Below are 24360 nucleotides of genomic sequence, written 5' to 3'. Positions count from 1 at the left end.
GGCATTTCGATAATGCCCTCGATAACGTGCTTTAATTTTTGGTTAGTCCTGAAGCGGTCAGGCAGTTGGGCTCGATCATTGTTAGAACCCTTCTAACAGAAGTATTCTAAAAATAAATAAATACAAGAAATGGAGCCTTTCCCTTGGTGAACTGACCCAGCATCCTTCTTCCTACCTGCCATCAAATAATGATTGCAGCAACTCAAGTGCAAAGAGCTTTAGCAGAGGGGCAAGCAGAGCCCAGAACCTTCCAAGCACAGGTTTGAAGCTACCAATTCCCATCCCAATTTTTCCCCCCCAGTTTCAGGGCATGTCTTATATCCAGGGTGAGGATGCCCTGGCGGGGCGCCAGCATCCCCATGCCTGTTGAAAACCCTGCGCCTGCCCAGCAGCCGCTTCCCCACCGGCACTGCCCCGACCTACAAGATCTCCTCCACCTCTGCACTGCTGTCCTCAGGAAGCGCCCCCGTCCCACCGCTGGTTTGCTAAAATCACGTTATTTGGCATCTCGTCCTTGGTGCTAAAATCTTTATAGGCATCTTCCTGTCCTGCAAAACAAGAAGATAAAATGATTGCCACCTTCTGTTGAAGAAATAAGGTTTTCCATAGCTTGATAACAAAAATTTCCTGTGAGCTTCACATGTTTCCTCAATCCTTATCTTAATAGTTTTCCAGGAATATTTTCTTTTCTTTCCTAGCTTCTGTTGATAAAATTACCTTGAATTCTCACACACACACACACACACAAAAACCAGAGATAGCCACCTTACAGTTGAGTGAATGCGAGTCACAGCTCTGCACTGAAGCAGAGTGGATCAGCCATTTTACGTGTTTTTCAAGCACACGCTCCAATGACAGTGATTTGTACAGAAAAAGTAGCAACTGCAGTTCAACAAAATGGCAGTTCTGGTGCAACAGAATTAGGTTGCTTGCTCTTGCTTAAATATATCAGAAGACTTGAACTTCCCACACATGGATACCAGGGGAAGTTTTGGGTGCACAATAAACTCCGAACTGCAGTTCATCCAGGACCCTTTTGTGGTTTGGGGTTTTTTTGGCGGGTGGGAGGAGGAGGGAACATGTCTCTGCTTCTCCCCCTCCCCTGCAGTTAGATGAGGATAACATAAGTACCAGACACATTTACTCTTAAAAATAAATTCATTCACAGCAGTGACCACACTTTCCTGAGTTGCACCAGGTCGTGACAACTATCACATCTACGTTTTACTCCATAATAAAATAAAAATGTTCTAACTTTTTAACTATTTTTTCCCAATAATAAAATCATTCACTAACGGTACTGAAACTTTGCAAGCAGCCTGAAGTCCAGTCTAAAGGCATGAGTAAAGATCTTCTCAAGCTGACAAGTAACAGCTGTAGAAAGCCAGCAACATTCCCAGAAGTACTTAGTCTTATGAGAATGGGGTCTTAACAAGAAATCATGTGCTTTGCAATCATGTAGTTATCCAGGAATATTGGTATTCCAGTGGATATCAATATATAACGCCAAAATAGCTGATAGTCCAAGAAGCAGATTTTACCAGGTCAAGAGACAATTAGATCTCCTTTAAAATCGAACTAGTTTAGAGAAACCATCCTCAAAAAATGTATGGAACAGAACCATGGAGTATGTTCATCCATGAACAGATAAAATTACTGGTGCCTTTCAGTCGTTAGCAATGCAATTTGAAGTATCTTCTTTTACTGTTTTAAAAGTTATTCCTGAAAGGTGGATGAAGGAGAAAACTGCACACATTTGCACTAATGCCCTGCGTTATACTGCATCCTCCCAGAAGTCACTTATTTTGAATTTTGCTCAGTCAAATTATTTACGTAGTGAAGCTAGCCCATCTCGTATTAAAACAGATGGTTCTATCAACTGCCAGGGTATTAAAAAGAAATAGGACACTTAATGTATGAGAAACTCGACAGGAGTGTTTCAGTTTGACTCTTCCTCCGAAGGTTTTGCCCACCAAGCCACAGCTCCGTCCTGCTCCAGAGGGAGAGCTCGCTAGCTACAGCTCGGCACCAAATGCATTTTGTAAAACGGGCAAACCACCATCACTTATTTAGACTCGGTCTCAGGTGAAAAAAACCTTCAAGACTCCTTTCATGAGTTCTTGATTAAAACTGGCTGTTAAGATGATACTCTGATAATCAATCAAATTCTTTCTTTTAATATTTCAGCTGGTTGGTGTCCATTCATTCTTAAAAAAAAAATAGGCAATTATATTTGCTGAATATACTCTTCTGAAGATTTGTATTTGATCCTTTTGTAGGTAATCTTTTCTGAAAAATCCTTACTGCATCACTAAACGAGGTGCTTTGAAAACAAAATCCATATAATGATTCCAAACTCACACACACAAAAAAATAATAAATAAAATAAAAATAACAGTCAAACCTTGAACATTTAAGCACCAACCACACACAAATACATCAAATAACATCTGCATCTTAAGTGTATACCACAGTCCAGGGCAAGGGCCAAAGCACAGCTCACGCTACTTATTCCTCATTTTGACTAAAGGAAAAGTCCCACATCCATTCAGCACACGGACTCTTCATCTTACAAAACGGCAAGACAAGACCCTGCCACTACCAAAGAAAACAGCAGAACTGCTATTACACTCCGGCATCACCATTCAGAGTCATGATCCTATTAATATGTAAAGCTACTATGCTGCCTTTTCCCATGAATCACAACGAGCATTGTTTTGAATTTAAATTGAAACAATTATCGGTCCTTCTGATGTTTCAGGTAGCCAGTAAACTAGCATATCCAAACCAGCTAAAGAAGTCTTCCCGTGTGTTTTACACCCTGACAATTTACTAATACCTGCATAAAATACCTCGTGTCACATGTGAGCACACATGTACAATCATAAGAAATTAGAAGGAGGATGTGCCTGGAATAAAGTTGATCTTGTGGATATATTTTTGTATGTATGGAGCTTTATCCTGAAGGTTTTTCAAAACCTTTGAGTTTGTAAGTACCAGACCACGAAAATAGCTAGGCATAAATTTACATTGCACAGCAGCAAATTTAAATGTGCATGGAGGCATGTCTGCAGACAACACTTGGTGGAAGAAGACTTAATAAATAATAATGAAAAGAGTGACAACTTCGGAAACGTTTAAGAATGAGATAACGTATCTATTAGTGGGGCAAAATCCTTGACCAAATTCAAGATCTGACCGATCTGTCAAATACAGCCTGCCACGCATTAAAGGAACAAGCAAAGCCAGGTGTGTGCTCTCTGTATGGAGCTATGTTGGTACTCATCACCACCATCCGTTGCCCAAACAGTATGCTAGTGGCATGAAATTGTTACCAAAGTCGACTCGCTCAAAGCCGAAGTGGTGGAAAACATCCTCACTCTTGAATCTTGTCATAATACTTATAACGAAGGACTAAAACATTTTCCACAGAAAACCTAATGAGAAATATGCACCCAATCCAAAGCAGAGTCCAGTCTGGAGACAAGCACTCTGAAAGTAAAAATTGCTAAGTACCGCCAAGGCACTTGTACGTGAATGAAGTGGCACAATTCCAGAGAGCAAGAATGAGTGGAAAACATCCTGAGAAGTCTACACCTTTGCCAAGTCCATGAATTTATTCCTTGATACTCATGCCCCACTCTTAGGTAAGCAGCCTTACAAGAAGACAGAGGGGTTTTGGAGCCAGCCTTTTGTGCTGGTGCAGCTGAAAAAGGGACAGAGATCTCAAAACACAAAAAGTATGTTGGTGGGAGGCAGTGGGGAGGGGATGCTACAAAGACATTTCATACCCTATTTTATTCCAAGCCTTTTCACTTGCAGCAAAACATCAATTTTTGCATTTATAGATTGCAAAAATCTATTTTGGATTTAGATTTTAATCTACCTAGGGAAAAATCTAACTACCACAGTGTCTGTTAGAATTTGAGCTGAGTCTACACTACAACACCTTCCCGAGCCATTCACCGGTTTCAGTCAATCCTTCCGGATTTCTCACCATGCTGGGGAAAATACAAAGCCCCAAGAAAACCACGCACCTTGCTCTCCCGAGCTGATGCCGGGCACCCTGGGGTGAGCCGGCACCTGATGGGGAGCCCCTTGGCAGTCCCTCCTCCCCGACCAACCCAGGCACCGAGCTCTCGGGAGAACGCTGGGCAGCCAAGTCCTCCCACAGAGCCACTCCAGAATCCTTTTTTTGTTTTCCTTCCCTCCTTTTTTTTTTTTTTTTAATTAATTTTTTTTTTTTTTTAGGATTTCCTCCCCGCGGATGAGCGGCTCTTTCCACGCGCACTGCCAAGGTCCATCCTTCCGTCCCTGGCCGCGCACCCGGCACTGGGCGTGTAACCGGGGCCCTATGTAACCCCCCGCCGGCTCTGCCCCGCCGCAGCCGCCGCCCTCGGGGAGCCCCGACGGCCTCTCCCCGCTCCGCGGGTTCCTTCTCCTGCCGGCCCGGGACCTGCCGCCGGCCTCCCCCGGGATGCCTCCTCCCCTGGCGGCCGGCCAGCCGCCCGCACCCTCCTCTCCGCGCTGAGGCCGCGGAGCCCTGCGCCGCCCGCGGAGAGCCCGACGGCAGCTGCGGGAGCAGAAAGCGAAAGTACCTGCGGCCGGCGGAAGCCCCATGGGAAAAGCAAAGCCCGGCCGAGCCGCAGCCGGGTCTGACAGCGCCGCGCCCCCCGACGGCAACCGCCCGGGGTGCTGAGCCCCCCCCTCTTCTCCCGCTCCCCCCCTCATCGCGGCTCCGCTCGCTCCCTGGCTCGCCCCCTGGCACCATGGGCGAGACGGCGCCGCCACCATGACCGCCGAGCCGCCGCCGCTGCTCCCTGCCACCCCCCCGGCGGACCATGTCCCATGGTAAGGAGCGCAGCGCCGCGCGGCGCCGCGCCCCCCCGGTTCCTCTCCGCACCCGCGCACCGCTCACCGCTCCGCCGCCTGCCCGCCGCCTCCTCGCCTCCTCTGTGGCTGCGCGGTGCCGCCCGGTGCCCTTTTATCCCCGCGGTGACGGCCACGGGGAAATTCCCAGTTTTGCTTTTCTTTTCTTCTTTTTTTTTTCCTTTCCTATTTTGTCCTTAGAATGAAAGTAAAAGAGCCCCGTTCCCAGCCCGGCCGCTACCGGGAAAGTGGCCGGAGGGGGGGGGGGGGGGGGGGCGGTTGAAAAAAGGGGGGTGGTGGTGCTGGGGGAGCTGCGCGGAGCTCCGCGGGTACCCGCGGTCCGCCCCGCGGGGGCGCGCCCCGAGCAGGTGCCGCGCAGCGCCGGGGGCTGCAGCCGAGCCCCGCGCCCCTTGCGAGGGCTGGGGGCGGGCGGGCAGAAAGCCCCCGCCGGGCCGCTGCCGTCGAGGGTCGCTGCGGGTGTCGGGCGGGCGAGCAGGGGCACGGCAGCAGCACTATAACGCGGGAGGTTGGCGGGGGGGAGCCCGCAGCCCCGGGGCGCGGGAGGGTCGCTTGCACGAAGCGGAGGAATAGGGGATTTTTTGGACCATAAAGAGGGGCTTTTTTCCATTTGGAAATACTGGAATGCTGAGTCTTCCCGGCTTTCCTCGGAGAATTTGCTGGGGTTTTCCACATAAAACTTAGGAGCTTTGCAGGAGTTTGCTGAAAGAATGGGGTTTACCAGCAATGTAAGATTGCTTTCTTCAGAAGCGCTAGCCATGTGGCCGCTATCAGCTCTGCTTCTTGGGAAGGTACTAGCTCAGCCCAAAGCTGCTGGGACTCTTTAGGATGCTCATCTAACAGAGGACTCATTTAGGAACGTCTAAACTGGTTGCGTTGGGATCCTGCTGTGGGTCAAGGGGCTTTGTGAGTGTGCAGCATCCCTTTCAGAAATATCCGCTCTGATTCTGTCGTTTCCTCACTTAAAAGATTCGCCACCTGACCAATACAGAGAAAGTAAAACGAGAGGAAGAGAAGTGATTTTGCAGTTTTCATCAGTCACTCCATTCTTACCAGAAAAAAAGTTTTAAAAGTGATGGAATCTGTTACAGTGACTTTAATTTAGAAGGTGGTTATTTGTGTCTCTGAAGTGTCCTTTTGAAGCAACATAGCCGAGTTGTTTGTATCACTTTTTTGGAAGTGTGTATTACAGTTCCTTTTTTAATTTGTACTGGAATCAAGAGGTACAATGGTATGCTGGAAAAAATGTTGTCCTGTAATTGACTTCTAGCATGCTTTTGCAACATCTTTTTGATATCACAGTTGTACAAATCCCAGTCCTACAAACTGATAATTCTCTTGGAGTAGAGGTAATTAGCATTGAGATTTACAAAGGTGAAGCTCTGTGGAAGTCAGATGTCCATCTGGAAGTCCTATCTGCCTTGCATAGGCACTATTTTTTGTATTTACTGCCTGTAGGATCAAATCTCTTCAGGCTAGATTTCTTGAGATCCTTATAGACAGGTCTGATGATCAGTATCTGAAAAGGTTAGATTGTTTGGTTGTCAGCCAAATGAATTTCCCGTGCAAAATTGGCAGGCAGCTTGCCACAAGAAAACAAAAATGGAATTGTACAGGTGAAAATCTTCCAGTCCTGTTTCTAGGACAGAGGTGTACATCACAGCATGTTCACAAGTACACTGTCAGAAAAAAAGGCTTTGGTAGACAGAAAAGTGATACGCGTCCTTCTCTGAAGCAGCAGCATGCGGTAGGGCTGGGCTGGGCTGTGAGGGACTTTCTGTGGACAGCAGACAGTCATGGCATGACCCTGGTTCTTGCATCACGGAGGTTACATGGCTCAGTAAAGACTATGGTCAAGTTTCACTTCTTTCTTCCTTGAAGCTATGCACCCAGAATAAGTATTTTAAAAGTGTATTCAGGGATACATATTTTACTTTCATCTCTAGTGTTCTGCAGTTATTCAAGATTTCTTTCTGAGGCTGGAATTCACAAGTGATGCCAAGTCCAGAGATGCCCATCTCTGAGTGTCTGGCTGGGCTCAGTGCTCCCATCCTTACCAGAGAGGAAGGAAGGAAGCTGTCAGGGCATCCCTTCTGCCTTTCCTGGCAACTCTGGTGTCTCCAGTTACTCTGTGTAGGTTTGTTGGTCTTACTGAGTAGCAGAGATGGGTAGAAACAGCTCATAATACTGCAGGAATTTGCTGTGGTCTTTGATGATCCTCCAACACAAACTTCTAGCTTTTTCTTTTTTTTTTTTTCTTTTTTTTTTTTTCTTTCCCTACAACCTTCCGTTTAAGCATCATCCTACTCTATTCATCTGTAGGCCAGTGTCCAGTTACTAGTTTCCTATTAGCTTCCTCACTCCCAGCATCAGGCTAGTCACCAGCAGCCTCTAGTACCATCAGTCCCTTCAGGCTGACCAGTTATTTTGGTCCTTTCTCTCTTTGCCCATCCTCACAAAGCTCATGTTTTCCTGGATGTCATGCAAGGAGAGAAGACCAGTGGTCTGAGCAAAGCAGGATGGTCCACTGAGGGGAGAAACGGTGAGAAGCAGTGAGGCTTGCTCCAAAGGATTTCAAAAACTTGCAGAGAAAGTTGTATTGCTACCTTGTCTCATGTGCAGCCACTAATATGGGTTTCTACTTCTGATCAGCCAGACACACGTGTCCATGAGCACTTGTAGAATTCATTGTAGGAAAAATCACTAGTTAAGGTGGAATTCAACTGCAGACACTTGAATGTCTACATCTGTTTCACTAGGGCACTTATTTGTCTACATATGTACTACTAGATGGTTATGGCCCCATTATGGTCAATGGAGAGACCTCATCAACGCTTTCTACAAAGACTGGATAGGAATTCAGCCCAAGTTGACGTGAAGTGGCTGGTCAGCTTAATAACTGAAGGCTCTCAACCACAGTGGCTTCAGTATGTACCACACCCTTCAGTATGAGGAAGTTAGATGCTCAGCTAGTGTTTTACTCAGGAGCTGAATCTTTCCCTCAAGGTACAAGGTTGTATAGAGATCCCCTTTAAACTGTTTTAACAGATTACGGAATATATTTGTTAATACAGGTTATACTCTATGGCATTCAATGTGTACTTAACTGCTCTTGTTGTAATCCAGCCTTTTTTAGATCTATCTTTCGGGTTCTGCCACTACTCCTTGTTCTGTCACCAGTGAATTCATCTAGTTGTACAATGGGAAATAAAACAGCGGAGATCCGTGTGAAGTATGAGAATATACTAAGCCACGACATCGATGAGCTGGTAGGTAATAGCTTTTGGGCTTCCTAATTTTTAGATGATAGCAAATAATAAAAAAAACAAACAAACAATGACCAAACAAAAAAGCTCTAATGTTAACATTTGATAAAAGACAATTGTAAAATCGCATGTTGTACTGGGATTGTGGCTTTATTTGAGGGCGTGCTGCCTATTTGCTTGTACAAATACATGGCAAATACATGGTTTGTGTTTGTACACCAAGTAGTTAGACACAAGTACCATTTGGACCTAAGCAGTATATTAAAAAAAAAACAAAACAAAAAAAAAAAGAAAAAAACCACACTTTTTAAAGGTAGTTTTATTACTACATGTGTTTTATTTTCTTGTCAAGAGAAGAAAGCATTCCACAGCCTGCAATTTGCTCTACTAACTATAGGCTTCTTGACTAAAGTTTTATGTTGTCCATTGAATACAAATGAACAGAGGCACAAAATTCAAGTCACTGATTTTCAAAACAATTTCTATGTTATATTCCAGCCAGTGAACCCATTCATTGGCCATTTTAAAGGTAAAACCCTGCTATTAAAACTTTAGATAAGTGGACTTGTTTGGATATTTCTGTGTATTGAAACATTTTTTATGGAGAGTGACTAAAATCTTTCATTTTTCAACTGTTTAAGAATTTTGCTTCATTAACAGAGAATATTATCATTTTAATAGTCCTAGATATTCATATCATTATCATCATAATCATTCAGAATTAACCAAGGTACCCTTCTAAAGGTTAAGTATTAAATTAATGCATTTGTAGTTAGTGCAAGTGATGTAAAACTCACCCATATTACAATAGAAGTTTCTTTCTAGTTTACCTATCGATACATTTTATATAACCAACAAAGAATCAAGTTTTCAAGATAGCAGCAGAGAAAAAGTTAACTTTCTCAGTTGCAAGTGGCAACCTCTCCTCCATCACGGCTTTATCACCTACAACTATTACAGCTATACAAACGCACATTGCTAGAGTTTACAGATCCATGCCCCAAACTTATCTTCATCAAGAATTTATTAACAAATTAGTCTGCCAAGAACGCTTTCATGGGAGAAAGCACTTTCCACTCTTGGATTAGCAGAGGCATTTCTACGAAAAGGGGATTTTTCTGACAGTTTGTCACTACAGTAGAACTCACCATTCCTTTGCAGTCTTAAATCAAGATCTGTTCGCATGAAGTGTGAGTGATAGATGGTGTTTTTTCCAAAGGTGAAATAGAGAGCTATTATATTTCTTCACACTTAGCATCCACTACCATCATTCAGAGCATTATGCTGGTGGTTTCCAACCTTTCTTTACCAAGACGCATCAACCCTTCCCTGGAAGCGAAATACCTTTAGGTTCAGGGAAAGATCATTTAATTTTCAAAAACGTTCTGATCATGTGTGTGATAATCTTGAGACTACAAAAAGAGAAAGCTACTGCTTTTCTGTCTTCTGCATAGAGAAATCACATTGTCCTCAACAAGGCACCAAAGACGGCACCAAAGGCACCAAAAAATCATGGCAATGTTCGTACAGATAGCACCTTTAGTTTGTCATCTTTTTTTGTGACAAAGTGATTGGTGACCTATAAGAGGTACCAGCATGTCAGGAAGAAGAGCCTCTGGGAAACAGATCCTGCTGTCTTCCTGCAGTGCAGAACCATGAGGCACATCCCAGCTCTGCTAGAGCTGCGGGGCCAGAGAAGCCAGGAGGGTGTTTTCTGTTTAAATAATAAACAAATTAATAAACAAAACTTCAAGCATTAATGTTTGTGAAAGGTAGTGGGAATGTATTGAACTCCAAAGTTCTTACTTGCTAGAATAGACATGCACAAGCAACTGCGGTGTAACTTTCCTCATTTGCCAGTCTATATTTTCTCCCATTTAAGAGAGATTAACTTGATTTTTTATGTAAAATCAGCGTAGAGTCTTGTCACTATAGCTTAACAGCAAATATTAGGGACATTGCCCTTTGGGTCATAGCAACTGTTCACTAGGAACTTTCCTGCAATTGTATAGCCAAAGTCAGTAACTTTCCGTCCCTCGACCTGATGTTTGGACACAGTCATGGAGACGACCAGTGGGTTCTATACTAGACCTTCAGAGATTAATTTGATTTTCACTAATGCCTTTTTTGAGGCCAGGATTTCTCTCTGGTTGCTTTAGCCACAGCAAATAAACTGCCTTCAGAAATGGTTACTACAATATGCTATAGATGAGGAGTCAGTGACTTCTTAGTGGTTAGAAAATGAAGTTGCAGATAAAACTGAGTTTTAGGATGATTTATTTTATTTTATTTTATTTATTTATTTATTTTAGATCTCGGTGCTCTATGATTGCAGTGGAATTTCAGTCTGCTGTGGTACAAGTAGAGATGAGCATTATATTCCTAATGCTTTTTTGTGTCAGTGAATATTTGGCTCCCTAAACTCCTGGGTTTGAAAACCCTTCCTGTAGAAAGTGCTGTTCATCTTGGATGACCTGCTGAAATACAAGCATTATGCAAAAATCTGCAAAAAAGCCTTAAATATGAGGTTGACTAATGTGTTCATATGCACACCTAAATGAGGAGAGCTAATATAGTATTGACAGGAGCTGTCTTCTTTTTTGAAGCTTTTTTGGTTGCATTAAGTTATATGGATACAGGCTGAAGAAGAAACAGAAGGGTTTTTTTTTTTGAGTTAGATTCAGTTGTCATCTGGGTGACAGCCATGAAAGCAGAACAAAAAGCAGAGAGTATAAACCATTGATAAAAGATTATGGCCACACAAAGGGAGCAAGTGTACTGGCTTCGGATTATCTTGAGATACATGTTCTGTAAATCCACATGTTAAGTTAATGCTAGAATATGTTTAGGTGCCTAGGGCTTGTATTTATTATGACAAACATTGACAAACATTGTGTTTGATGTCTGTGTAAGATTTAAATATTACTGTAGTTTTTTTAAATGCTAAAAGACCAAGTAATTCAATGGAGTATGAAGGTTTAAAATGAATAGACGTGTCCAGTTAGAGGCTCTGCGTTACAAAAGAGATAGAGAGCTACTGGAGAGAGTCTAGTGAAGGGTGAGGAGCAAGGGACTGGAGCACCTCTCCTGTGAGGAGATGCTGAGAGAGCTGGGACTGGTCCGCCTGGAGAAGAGGAGGCTCGGGAGGGATCTCATCAATAAATACCTGAAGGCAGGGTGCAACTAGACAGAGTCAGGCTCTTTTCAGTAGTGCCCAGTGGCAGGAGAAGATGCAATGGGCACAAACACAGGAGCTTCCCCTGAACATAGGCATGTAACATGCAATGAATATAGCACTTCTTTACTGTGTTGGTGACAGAGCACTGGCAGGAAGGCTGTAGAGATCTCCTCCTTGGAGATCTTCAAAAGCTGCCTCTACATGGTCCTGGGCAACCTGCCCAAGGGACTTAGACCAGCTGACCTCCAGAGGTCCCTTCCAGCCTCAACCTTTCTGTGATTCTGTGTGATTCTGTGAGTACCTTTGCAAACTGTAGCTGGATTGGGGTTTTCTTTGCTTGCTTGCCAAGGGAAAGCTCAGAACTGTACACTGACCCTGCTACAACAGAGGAGATCCTACCGAGCAATTTAGTGTTAAGGTCACCAGCTTTAAGTGAGAAACTTGGCTCATTTGATTAAAAATACGTCCATGATTAAACATATATTATATTTTACAGGTAAATATGTCAGCAGAGTATCGTGACAGGTGCTGCAAGAATAAAAAACATGAACATAGCAAGGTGTTCTTCTGCAATGATACTCAGGTAAAATTTAGCTTCTCAGAAATTACTTTAGAGAATACGAACCCCAGAGGGTTCTTTGTACAATCCACTCCCTGAGTAACACATTGTGATAGTGAATAATGTAACATTTTTTAATTGTCAAATCGTGGTGTTCAGGAATATTCCTTTTAGGAATTTGGAATCATAGAATCTGACCAGTAAACAGATATTTTTTCAATTGAAATATTAAACAATACCACATCAGAAATCTTTTTTATTTTTTTTCTACTGCAACAATTGCTTTAAATTTGTAATACAAATTAGTACAGAACACTGATTGTATTTTGACAATGGAAGTAAACAAAATTTTTCCAACATCTGTTTTTGTTTTTCTACAGAAATCATGTTAGTTAATGTTTCCACTTCAGATCTGAGAGCTTTAAAATTAATAGTCTGGGCAGATCTTAAATAACAGAAAGCACAATTGTCCGTTGTAGCTGTGGATTTTATCATGACTTGGTAAAAGGACTGAGTTCAAAAACTGGTCAGCATTTTCCTGATTGCGTCAGCTGCTTTCATTAAGGCTAGGATTTATCCCTAGTATCCTTACTAATAATATTATTGCTAGCATTATTATTACTAATTACAAATTGATGTTTTAAATATTTTGAAGAGATGGCAATTGGGTCAGATTAGTCATGCTTTATTGGAACAGACTGTTGTTATGCCAGATAAAGAAACTAATGGTTACTGATGGAGCTTTTGTTTTAAGACAAACACTACACGGAATTAACAGTGCACAGACTTTTCAGCAAGTTTTTTTTTCTTGCTCTCTTCACAGGAAATAGAATCACTACAGAGTATGGCATGCAACATGCTCAAATTCTTTAATAAGCAAAAAATCAGCAAAGAATTTAGATGGAAAGCAGCATTAGTCTCATGTGGGACGTTACAAGTTCTACAGTGCAAATGTGAAAGACATAAAAAAGAAAAGGTGAGTGGTAGTGATGGTCTACAGTTTACTGGAAGTACGTGGCTTACTCCTCAGCTCTTCAGCACAGATTATCACATCTACCTCTCAAAGGTATATCTATCTATCATGCACATGTTACATGCATGACAAATCTTGCTCTGTATAGCACGTCTTGTAACAGACATTAAACCCGGTGCAAAGACTATTTAAGTCAGTGATCTGGATGTCTGTAGTCAAGATATGTACTCTGGTTTAGTAGTGAAAGACCTCAATTAATTCTCCAGTAAAAGACAAAGATCACACTTATGCAGAGATTTCCTTTAACTTCCATATATGTCAAATCACGCTTGCTACTTCACATTGGGTTTCTACCCTAAAATTAATGTTTAAGGTGGCTTATTTCAACAAATAATTAATGGGAGTTTCTCTCCTTTCCATAATCCCTTTGATTATTGATCTTAATTTTATCCACAATATCTCAAACTCAACAAGAGTAGTTAGATATGAAAGTATTTATATTTTTAGTTAATGGCAATATCAACTCTTTAATATGTCAGTCAAATCTAGTGCAATGATCTACCGGAGAGAAGGAAAAGTGTTCTTTTAAGTGTGGCCTGCAGTTTTACCTAATTGGCCAACATCAAAAAGCCTCCTTGTAGGCACCAAAGGTTATAATTCTTTGTGGTTGGCTTACACAGGTGGATTGGAGGCTACATTTAACTCTTTTTTTTTTTTTCTCCTTAATATGGAGAAACATATAACCTAAGAACCAGATCTTCAAAGTAAACAGTGGTGTCTATATTTTGCTTATACAACTCTGGTGAATCTAACTTTTGCCTAACCGTAAAAAGTCTCCTAGTTCAGTAATAGAAGTGTCACCTAACCCCATCGATGCCTGGTTTTATTTAAGGACCAATTACATTAAAGTCATTTGGTAAAACTCTGTGACAGTCTGTAAAATCTATAACATCTTATAAAAGTCCATAATATCTATTATTTCAGCCTGGAGAAGAGGAGGCTCAGGGAGGATCTTATCAATGTGTATAAATAGCTGAAGGGAGGATGCAATGAAGACGGAGCCAGGCTCTGTTCAGTGGTGCCCAGAGCCAGGACAAGAGGCAATGGGCACAGACTGGAACACAGGAGGTTCAGGAAGCACTTCTGTACCGTGCGGGTGACAGAGCCCTGGCACAGGTTGCCCAGAGAGGTTGAGGAGTCTCCTTCCTTAGAGATCTTCAACAGCAGCCTGGACATGGTCCTGGGCAGCCTGCTCTGGGTGTCCCTGCTTGGGCAGGGGGTTGGAGCAGGTGGCCTCCAGAGGGCCTTTCCAACCTTAACCCTTCTGTGTGATTCTGTGAAGTCACAATCATAGAATGTGCACAAGAAGCCCAGTCTGGTGAGACCCTGAACTTTAGGGCCAGCATCTGGAGCAGGACTGTTTGGCTCCGTCAGCCTCAACGTACCACACGTACAGGCACAGCTTTTGAAGTTTGGCTCACAGTTTAATTGGCTTTGTTCTTTGGGTCCTTAAATTAATTGAGGATAGATTTTGAACTGCTGACAGAGGACGTAGGTATTCTCAATTGCATTGCACAGACTGGTTTCAGATGCCTTTACTTGCAGAGCATTAAGGCTGTGTTCTCCCAAATCAGCGGGAAGCGGCGGCAGTAGGGCTGTGTTCACGGTGAGAACTGATGCAGGGTGGGCCCCGCTATGGCACGTTTTGTGAGGAGCCCAGCATTCTGGCTAAGTTATCATGTAAGATACCTGTGTTATTTATTGAGACGTAATGAAATTAGTTTGCTTTAAAATATGTCTGTATAAAAAGAATTAACACTTCTCAATTAACAATATAAACTATCGTGTTTCAGGTTTGCACGCAGGTAAACACACATAATAATGAAGATAGAGAAACAGGTGAACAGTCAAAAAAGAAATGTAACCACGAATTTTGTGAACTGAAAGAGAATATATCTAGCCTTCGATCCTGCTGGAATAAATTTGAAAAAATAATTTCCAGGTGATTCCCGATGAATCCTGCTCTTTTCTTTCAAAGTGGCATTACTTGGTATCTTTGCATTTCATATGCATCCTATGAGTAACTCTGTTTGCTTACATGAATACCGGAATTCGGATGTAAAGCTACCATATTTTGATCCTGGAGATGGAATAAATAGAAACAGCTAAACCAAGCTGCTAAAGTCCGAGAAGGGGAAATAGAGACCAGTGTTTGAAACAAAAAACTCCGGAGAAGGTTGTGTCCCACCTTCATGCTCTGGAAAGTACTTTGAATTTTCTGATCTTCTGAGTGACTTTGTAATACCTTCATATGAAAGCAATCCACTTAGATGTCTACTGCAATTTATAAAAAAATCTTAGAAGCTGCAGACCAAAAAAAAAAATCAGTATGGAAGAGCAGCTGATTTCTTTCTACCTATAGAAAACACATCAAGGACCAAAATGAACAATTTACCAAACAAGCAGCAGCTCTTGAGTTTGTTCTGCTGATGCAATAATGTTTTCAGTGTGAGCATCTAATGGGTTCACAAATTGATTTAGGTTTGAAAAATGGGAAAAAGGTAAACTTTTTTAAAAACCTTGGAAGGGTAGTGATTTTTGAGAGATTTAGCACAGTTCTGCTGGCTGAAGCAGGAGCAAGACAGCGAGGCATACGGAAGGCGAGAAATGGGATGCCTGAATGTGAGTTTGCTCAGCTGACTGGAAACAGCAATAGCGTTATGCATTTGGTTATTGGAGTTAGCTGACAGAGGACCTAGAATTTCTTACCTTTGGATTGTGATTTCTTATATGCAATTATTTTATATAACGTGTTTAACGTGTTAGAAAAACGTGACTCAAAATGTGTGAATACTTTCAGAGAATAATATATTGGCATTTAACTAATAAAGTGTTCATATTTAATTTTGGATAAATAGAGGTATTTTTATAGATGTTTATAACTCTTTTGCAGTTTCTTACATTGATATAACTCCTTTGATAATAAAATATTTGTCTTCTATGGAATTGGGCTGTTGGCTTTTTGAGTGTCATTACTCCTTTCTTAGCTTTTTTTTTTTTCCACAGCTAGTCATTAAAATCACAGTGCCTTTGTAAGATCCAGCTGCATGAGATTTCCTATTATAAAATATCTGTTTCTTAATTGCTTATAACCCTATAATTTAGGTAGACAGTTCCAGACCAGCTGTCCAACTTGGACTAAATATTTTGGGAAATCTTCAACTAAGCCCGTTCTTTCCTGATTCAGAGTGAAAATTTTCTGTGGAACTACTCAGAGATATCTTTGGTATTCAAAACACAAGATTGAAAAAATGGTGGAATGTGATTTAAACAACTGTATGGACCTCCTCTGACTGGAGTAAAATCTGCTGACTGAATCCATTAAACCCAGTGTGCCCTATTGCTAATGGTGAGGGACCCATATCTAATTATGGCACAGAAACTTCTTGAGTTTGTAGTATCTTTGAATTGGATCTTTGTAAATATGTGACTGAGATTTTCACATATTCTCTTTAGCTCTTGATTTAAGGGATTGCAACTTTAACTTCAAACTGGGGAAAAAAAAAAGCGATTAAAAAATCAGCCCAACCCACAACCCTTTTATGTAATAGGAAAAGGAAACAGATTTCCCAATGTTGCACTGCAGCTCAGAGAACACAACTATTGTAGGGACTTCTGAGGAAATCACTTCTACTGAAAGAAGTCCCAGTTGGCTGAGGACTAAATTTTTCTCTGAGAGTGACTGAAGAATACCAACTATGTTTTGGAAACTCAGGAACGATTGAGAGCCAAGATTGATTTCCTAATAACTGCTATCACTTGGCAAGGAAAGGGCAGTGTGAGTTAAAAGAAAAATACACAGGTGCAATATTAGTTACTACAAAATTGAAATCACAAAGTTCAGTTGGCTTAAATGACTTAAGCAGCAGCTCACAACTCAGATCTTGAGGCCAATCAAACAGTTTCTGGCCTATCCTGAGGAAAGACTGAACATAGATCCAGAACAGAAATTTGAATTCAGTGGTTATGAAATTGTGGTTTTCCTGATTGCTTCTCTTAATAAATATCCTGCCTGCCTGATTCTTCCTGCCAAGTTTCTTGAGTCATCACTTTTATGTAAAGACTAACTGCTAAACCCAGTGATTTGTGCTCTTTGATTTGTTCCTTCTAATTGAGAACCTTCTCCAGCTTCCACTGAAATCAGGAATGTGGCAAAACCAAACTGCTTTGCAGCAAATGGGCTAAGGGACCTTGCAAGGTATCACCACCACTCCTACCTCCCTTTCATTTTTTACCATCTTTTTGTTAGTTTGTTTTAACATTATGACACTGTAAAAAAGGAATATGAGTAGGTCAAACATGTAATTTAGAAATGCATGGAATTTATGGGAAGGTAGCAAAGGAAGCAAGGGAAGACAGGTATTAAAATTAGTGAAAATAATTTTACCACTGTCGTTACAAGGGACTGTGAATTGAGCAGATTAACCCATGTGAGCAAGATAATGTTGCATCTTTGAATGATTTCTAACAGCAAGTTAGGTGCTCTGCTGAGAAGAATTTCTGGTGTTTAGGAAATCAGATCAAGGAAGGTCACTGTTTTGACATCTTACTTTACACCATTAAACTGCTGAAGTTCCTCAGCTAAGGGTCACTCCTGGCTGATTTTAATTTCCCTTCCAGTTTCACCTCTTCAGCTTTGTGCTGAGCAACAGAGATGGTGGCTTTATGATAGGATTCATGAAGCATCTGCTTGGTTCTTCTGGTTCTTCTTTCTTTTTTTTTTTTTTCGCCTCCTGCTATCTGACTGGGATAGTTCATGATAAACTAAAACAAAGGAAGCAAGCTTGGTGGCTGGCTATCATGGAATCTCAGCAGTGACAAGATTTTGCAGCCTTTTGGCACATGAGTTTTATCCAGAATTAATGGAAAATAGATCTGTTTTCCTCTGAAGAGGGTGTGGTAAAGTAAACAAAAGAGACATCAGGAGGAACTTACCCCTAAAAAGAAGAAAGAAAAGAGGAACCGGTCTCTACTCAGCCCTATTCAGCCAACAAAATCAGGAACCCAAGTCCTTATTACAATTTCTGGTCACATAAGTGAACTTTACAGGAAAAATATAACTTCTTCTTTTTCTTCCTTCTTAATCATTTCATGAACAAAGCAGTGATTGGTCCTCACAAAGCAGAACAAACCTAGATCAGGTTTAGTTACAGGTTATACCTTACAGCCTTATTAAAAATAAATAAATTAATAATAATAATGATTTACTACAGGTTATCACAGTGATAGGCACTATATTAACTAAGCACTCCATGTAGTTGGGAAAGGGATAACAGAATTAACTTTACATGCGCAGCTCTTACTAACTTAAATATGTGGTACAGAGTATTTTTCAAGGTGACTAAGCAATACAGATCTCATCTTGCAAGTCAATGAAAAAAATCCTATCCTTTGAAATGGATAACTAAGTGGTTCTCTACAAACCACCAGGAGAAGACTTTGGATGGGTTCTCCCATTAGGTATGGTTTCCCTGAGACCAAACACATGACAATATTTATAAGGGTGAAATGATTTTACCTATCCCTATCCTATTTTTAAAGACAATTTCACATTTGGCTACAAAAATGCATGGATTTCCAGAAGTTTTATTGGCATATTTCCTTTATTGTTAACAAGTGGCAAATTAGCATCAGGTAGTGATTTACATTTATTAAAACAGAACTGGTGGTTTAAAATAATATATCAAATAAGATGGAAACCCAGGTGTTCTGAACAAAAAAAAAAAAAAAAACACTGGATGGTCACAAACACAAATATTCAGTGTACTGAAGGACAAGGCAAACAAAAAATAATAAATGTAATGCTGACAAAATTAATCACCTCAAATACATGAATGATCACTTCATTTAAAAACATAGAATATCAATAAATAAACTTATGAAGATATATACTAAGTATTGTATGAAGGATGAACACCTAGAGAGTTACAGCAATTATATAAAGTAGGTATTGTAACAGTCATGGAATACTTAACACTTTACAAGATCAGACCCAAATCCATCTGCACTTCTGCCAGAAATCCAAACACAAATATAGAACAATGAAAAACCATGCACTTGCATTTAGACCTTAAGCTCACTATTCAACAATATCAACCTGAATATTTGATTTACTGTCTCAAAAGCTACTGTTCATATTGGAGAAAACTGATTTCCCTATTGATTAGTTTTGTGAAAAAGTACTAGTTATTTAAAAGAATATATGAATAGGTTGTTTTCTGGAAACATGAAATGGGGCTAAATAGGATCCTCCAGAAAATGGGTATTCTGGAACAATACATATACAAAAAGAAAACTAAAATTCCCATTAATATGCAAGATTAATCCCTTATCTTGTGAATAGTGGAAAGAAAGCAACGACCAAATAACTGCTGAATACAGCTAAGAATCTTTTACTTAACATTTCTTCCAACAACACAACTAGGTAATTCAAACCAGCAACTTAAAAAAAAAAATCACAAGTTGGAATGAGCTGTACTTATTCCAAGGCAATAAAAATATTTTCACCAAAGTCACCAAAAACAATTTCAAAGATGGAAATTCCACTGTCTCATACAATCCATATGATTACTTATAGCTTAGTCATACTGAAAAAAAATAAAGTTGTAACAAGTACTCTTACAAAACACCGTTTTCTGTCAAGATATAAAAAAGATTTGTTCATTGCACAGATGCAAAAGTCATGTGATGGAAACCAGCAGTTCTTGAGAACTTTATAATATGTTGACAATGCCATTTCATTTTATATTCAAACTACTTACATAGCCTACATCAAGGTGCACTGCTACATGCCTTGATCCTTAGAGTTCAAACTACTGCACCATACCTCCTCTCGCTGACTTTGATAAGCGTGCATCATGGAACTGTTCTTTTCACACACTGCATTTCAGACACTAACTCTTAGTTGCAATGGTGAATCAAGAGCTAGTCTTACCCAGATGACAGAACTTCCATGACGGGTCAAGATTAGCTCTTAAAATACATTTTTTTGGAGTTCCTACTTTGCGTACCTTGCTACCTGAGGGTCAGTGTTAAGAGCACCATGGAGAGCTCCCCAGGCTTCCAGGCCGCCTCCCAGGCCAAGCAATCCCTCAGGTCAAGCTTTTCAAATCCGCCTGTGGGAGGTTAATGGCTCTTCAAGTCTCTTTGGCAAATTTGAAAAATTCTGCTTAGACGTTCACTTCATAGGTGTAAGTTGAAATGATGCTAAAGTTTGCTCCTCCTCCTGCTGCCCACTTTCCTGTAGTGGTGTGGGAGACTAAGAGTCTAACTATCTGCATAACCATACATTTATGTTGCTGTGTGGTTAGAAATACCCTAGATTGTTTCAGACCTGGAAACAGTATTATACATAAACTTGTGAAAGGTAAATTATATAAAGCCTATCCTTTTACTATGCTGCTTTCACCTTTGGAACTAGTATATTTCAGAATTCCATTCCACTTGTATCACTACAGGCCCACTGCTCCTACACTCCTTTCTGTTATGTAGACTGCCCTAGTAAATCACATATTCGCAAAAGCAAAATAGGAATGCAAACACTGTCAGCCAGGACCTCAGCAACAGCCTTCTTGCTTTTTTACGTGGGATCACTGACCTTTCTTTTCCTTTTTTTTCCCCCGATCCACCTCCCCTTCCTATTGTTTTCTTCTCTGTTGATTGAAAGACTCTTAGCAAGCAATTTAGGAAGATATAGTGGCAGACAGTAAAAGAAAGTCTGACATATGGTCAGACACTGTTAGTAGGTAACATTAAAATCATGTCAATAAATTTCACTTTCAGTATACAGCAAGTACATCAGTCAGCTGTTTGGGGCTTCACAATCCCCCAGTAATATTCAGTACAGTTTTGTATTAACTCTGCTTTAGTGAAACAACTTTTTGTTTGTATAACAAGAGTTCTCACAAAATACACATGCACACACACAAACACACAACTGGAAAGACAGATGGTAAATGGAGTAATCACATCATCATAGATTTACACATTAAATCTAAGGAATTTAGGCTTTTAAGTTAAATATCTTTCAACAAGGCATCCAGCAGATGACACTAGCTAAGTTTAGACTCCTCAGTGAAGTGCATCAGGGCTGCATAGTTCACCTAGGTGTTTTATCTTAACAATTATTAAAATTTTGATTCTTGAGGCATTCTGGAACACTACCCTTTCAGCATCTGTATTCATGATTTTTCCTCCCATGAAAAAGCAAGGCATAAGGGCATTGGGAGGAGTAGGGCAAGATGTTTTGGACCTAGGTCTTGTTAATAAATTGAATTCAGGAATTTCTTCACAAATGTAATATACCTAAAGATTCAAAATTCGGAGGCTTTACTTGTCTCCCTTACCAGTTTATATTTTCCTTAAGTGCTATAATCAATTTATTTTCCATATTCAGTTCTGCAGGGCATTATGAAAACAAATCTATTTGCAAATAAATATTTAGATGGAATTACTGTGATCTGTTCTGATAATGTGTGTAATACAGCCTACTGTTGGTAACAAAACCTGCCATTCAGTGACAAAACCAGGTGAAAGCAGAAACACACCAGCCTTCTGATAGTCTCACTATACAGTAATAAACTGCATAGTCAATTATATTTTCATTCTTTTCTTATCTTTATTGTAGATTCTATCGCATACACATTACCAAATGTGACTATCAACAGTCATTATCACTTCAATAGACTTTCCTGTAAAGCTAAATTAAAGTTCAGGAAATCTTTTTTAAAGTTTTTCCTTCAGTTGAGGTTAATCCCCTATCTAGTTCTTGCCATAAATCACAGAAGCATAAAAAAATATAAATGTGTCACTCAAGTAATTTCCTAAATGCTACATTGGAAGCAAAGAGTTACACAAAGCTCAGAAGGCAGAAATTATCATTGTTGTATGTGAATTGGTTTAAAATTAGGAAACCTAAATGGTCAATATATTTTTCAACAGTTCCATCAATTCTTGAAAACCTGTAATATATATATTTCCTTAAAAAAATTCCCTTGTAGAATGCATTTTCAGTAAGGGGTGAAAAGCTTTTTTTTTTTTTTTCCAGCAGAAACAAACTGGAAATTCATCAAGTCAGATAAAGGAAATGATTCTTTGATAAATTCGCTAACCAATCAAACCTATGCTGGATTTCTATCTTTTCTGATGGACACTCACAACTTCCAGTAATTCAGTCTGCAGACTTCCATGGCCCAAGTCCAGGACAAACTTATCTATGCTAAAGATGCAGGATTGCAATTTTTCCAAGTACAAATATGAATGTGCCAAAAAGGATCCTAGAACCTAAATTATGTAAAATATAAACTGGCTAAGATTTGTCAGGTCTCTCATTAACAGTCATCCATCCTATCATGCTCAGCCGCCAGCTTATGTAAATTACAATAATACAAGACTACATTGAATGAAAAGATAATTTCTAGAAATAATTTTGTATAAAAAGTGTAAGACAATTTCATATAATTCATATTGTATGAATTATATTATTTCCATGGAAATAATTCTGAAATATCAAAAGTTTATAGCCTGCACGATGACTACATCAAGCCTCTTAAATCTCTTATCCTCCAAGACTGGAACCTGTTTTGGAGATGCATGTCTTAAATCACGGTTTCTCCATAATTGGCCCCATTGACAATAATCACAAATTTTGAAAATGCATTGAAGTTGCTATAATGCAACACTGCAGAAGATTTTGCAAAAGCTACAAAGAAAGTACAAAAAACAATTCTAACGGTGAGCTCAAAGTAACCATTTCTGACAAAAAGAGTGTATTGTGGGAAAGGCACAATTAAGGTCTTTCAGATTGTTCTTCCACGCATCGCTAAGATGGTGACAGTATTTCAAAATAAAATTTCACAAAACAAATTACTACATTCAGATACAAGTTAAGTGATTCAGCTTGTGAATAGCTCTGATAGATTGTGTCATTTATTTTAAAAGAATGAAAAAAACAACTTCCAGGGCCTGACCCTTCTAACCAATGAACTGATGTGAAGTCTGTTACTAACTTTAAGGGGCTGCTTTGAGAGCCCATGAACATACAGAATTGAAGAGAAAAAAAATATCATGTGTTAACTCAAGAAATATGGACCTGCTGTTTGCACAGGGAGAGGTATAAAAGCAGTTGCTACTTATATCAATTTCTACTCTTCTAATAGCATACATTTTATGGATCTCTTTTTGTATTGGATACATCAAGAAGGTTGTTTTTAAAACAAGTTCAACATTTAGGTACAGTAACTACAGACTCTCCTTCAGGAGACAAGGGAAGAAAAAAAGAGTAGGACTTTTGGAAACCTTTAAAGACAAAAGCAAAGAGCTTTTACACATGCTAGTCATGGTGGAGAACACAAGAAGACGAAGACAACTATTTTGGAACAAAAGGAACTGATTAAAATGAGGATATCATATTTCTTCTTATAAGTACACAAAAATATTAACAAGTTCTTATTCAAAAACAGAATGGGGAAAGTTACACAAATTTTGTTTTTCTTATATGTGAATGGAATTTTCAGACTTTTTCCTCTTTGAATAATTAAAAAAATCCTTGGAAGTAACTGTAAAGTCCAGTTAGGATATTACTGTGAAGTAATTGTTTAAATAGTTTGAAGGATTCCAGTCTTTTTGCACTTTTAACCAGAGATTTCTAGGGAGTTGCTTATGTTGTTTTCACTTAGAACATAGATAACATCTACTTAATATTACATATGAAGGAAATGCCTCCACAAAGAAACTTTTGACACAGAAGTTTTTCATCGTTAGTTCCCTATGGGTGAGTTAACCTACATAAGTGATTTAAATAATGCCTTATCTAGGAGGATTATATAAGAAAAATAACACTGAACCACTTCCGCTACCTAAGTTACTTAACATGTTTTTATACTTTAAAATATTTCCAGCAGAGATTAAAGAATATTTCCATGAATGGCACAGTTTAAGGTACCTGCTATTTTTATATACAGTATATATATTTATATATAAATTACTACGTAACCGGAAGATTGCACTCAGAAAATTACAATATGATGTTTCAATACATTTGCAGCATGAAGTCTAACTGGAAGGAGTGCTCTAGCTTTCCATGCAGCAGTACATTGCAGATGCTTCCAATTTCTCTTTTTCTCTTTGCTGTTAAGAATGTGTTCACACAACCATTCTTCGAATTCCACACTCACAGCAAAACTTTGCCCATTCCACTGGATACCTTGTTCCACATTCATGGCAGAATTTAGATAACTGTACAGGTGAATTTCCTTCACTGCTTTTTGAACTTCCACCATTGACTGAGTAGTCTCCACTGTCATACCCTATTTTACCATCAGGCCTGAAAAAAAAAAAAAAACACCAAAAAAACAGATAAAAAACGTTCACTATAACTCAGTTCAGTATAACTTGATGCAAAACTATTTAAATCCTTTCAGGGAATTACTGCTATTGT

The 24360-nt window shown here is 39.8% G+C and overlaps 2 protein-coding genes across 3 annotated transcripts in view; one reads left to right on the top strand and one right to left on the bottom strand.

The window, feature by feature from the left end:
- Window positions 1-481: 481 nt before the first annotated feature.
- Window positions 482-20960, top strand: IL7 (interleukin 7). The gene is made up of 5 exons (XM_080579445.1): window positions 482-4851; window positions 8014-8156; window positions 11828-11914; window positions 12714-12866; window positions 14717-20960. Exons 1-5 carry the CDS (start codon window positions 4842-4844, stop codon window positions 14867-14869), a joined length of 546 nt encoding a protein of 181 aa, XP_080435571.1. The 5' UTR covers window positions 482-4841; the 3' UTR covers window positions 14870-20960.
- The window catches only part of ZC2HC1A (zinc finger C2HC-type containing 1A), a 43900-nt gene continuing 38047 nt past the window's right edge, over window positions 18508-24360 (bottom strand). For both annotated transcript variants that reach the window (XM_080579441.1, XM_080579442.1), the window contains one exon: window positions 18508-24246. In XM_080579441.1, the coding sequence (XP_080435567.1) occupies window positions 24066-24246 (181 nt within the window). In that variant the 3' untranslated portion in view covers window positions 18508-24065. The remainder of the gene's footprint in view (window positions 24247-24360) is intronic.

The sequence above is a fragment of the Anser brachyrhynchus genome (genome assembly GCF_964034855.1).
Source record: "Anser brachyrhynchus genome assembly, chromosome: 2".
NCBI lineage: Eukaryota > Metazoa > Chordata > Aves > Anseriformes > Anatidae > Anser > Anser brachyrhynchus.
This window is presented reverse-complemented; position numbering and strand designations above follow the sequence as displayed.

What these genes read in the sequence shown, in the direction of transcription:
- IL7 (XM_080579445.1), top strand. An exon ending in GCCACGACATCGATGAGCTG is followed by an intron (nt 8,157 to 11,827) that starts GTAGGTAATAGC and finishes TATATTTTACAG; the next exon opens with GTAAATATGTCAGCAGAGTA. An exon ending in AAAGACATAAAAAAGAAAAG is followed by an intron (nt 12,867 to 14,716) that starts GTGAGTGGTAGT and finishes ATCGTGTTTCAG; the next exon opens with GTTTGCACGCAGGTAAACAC.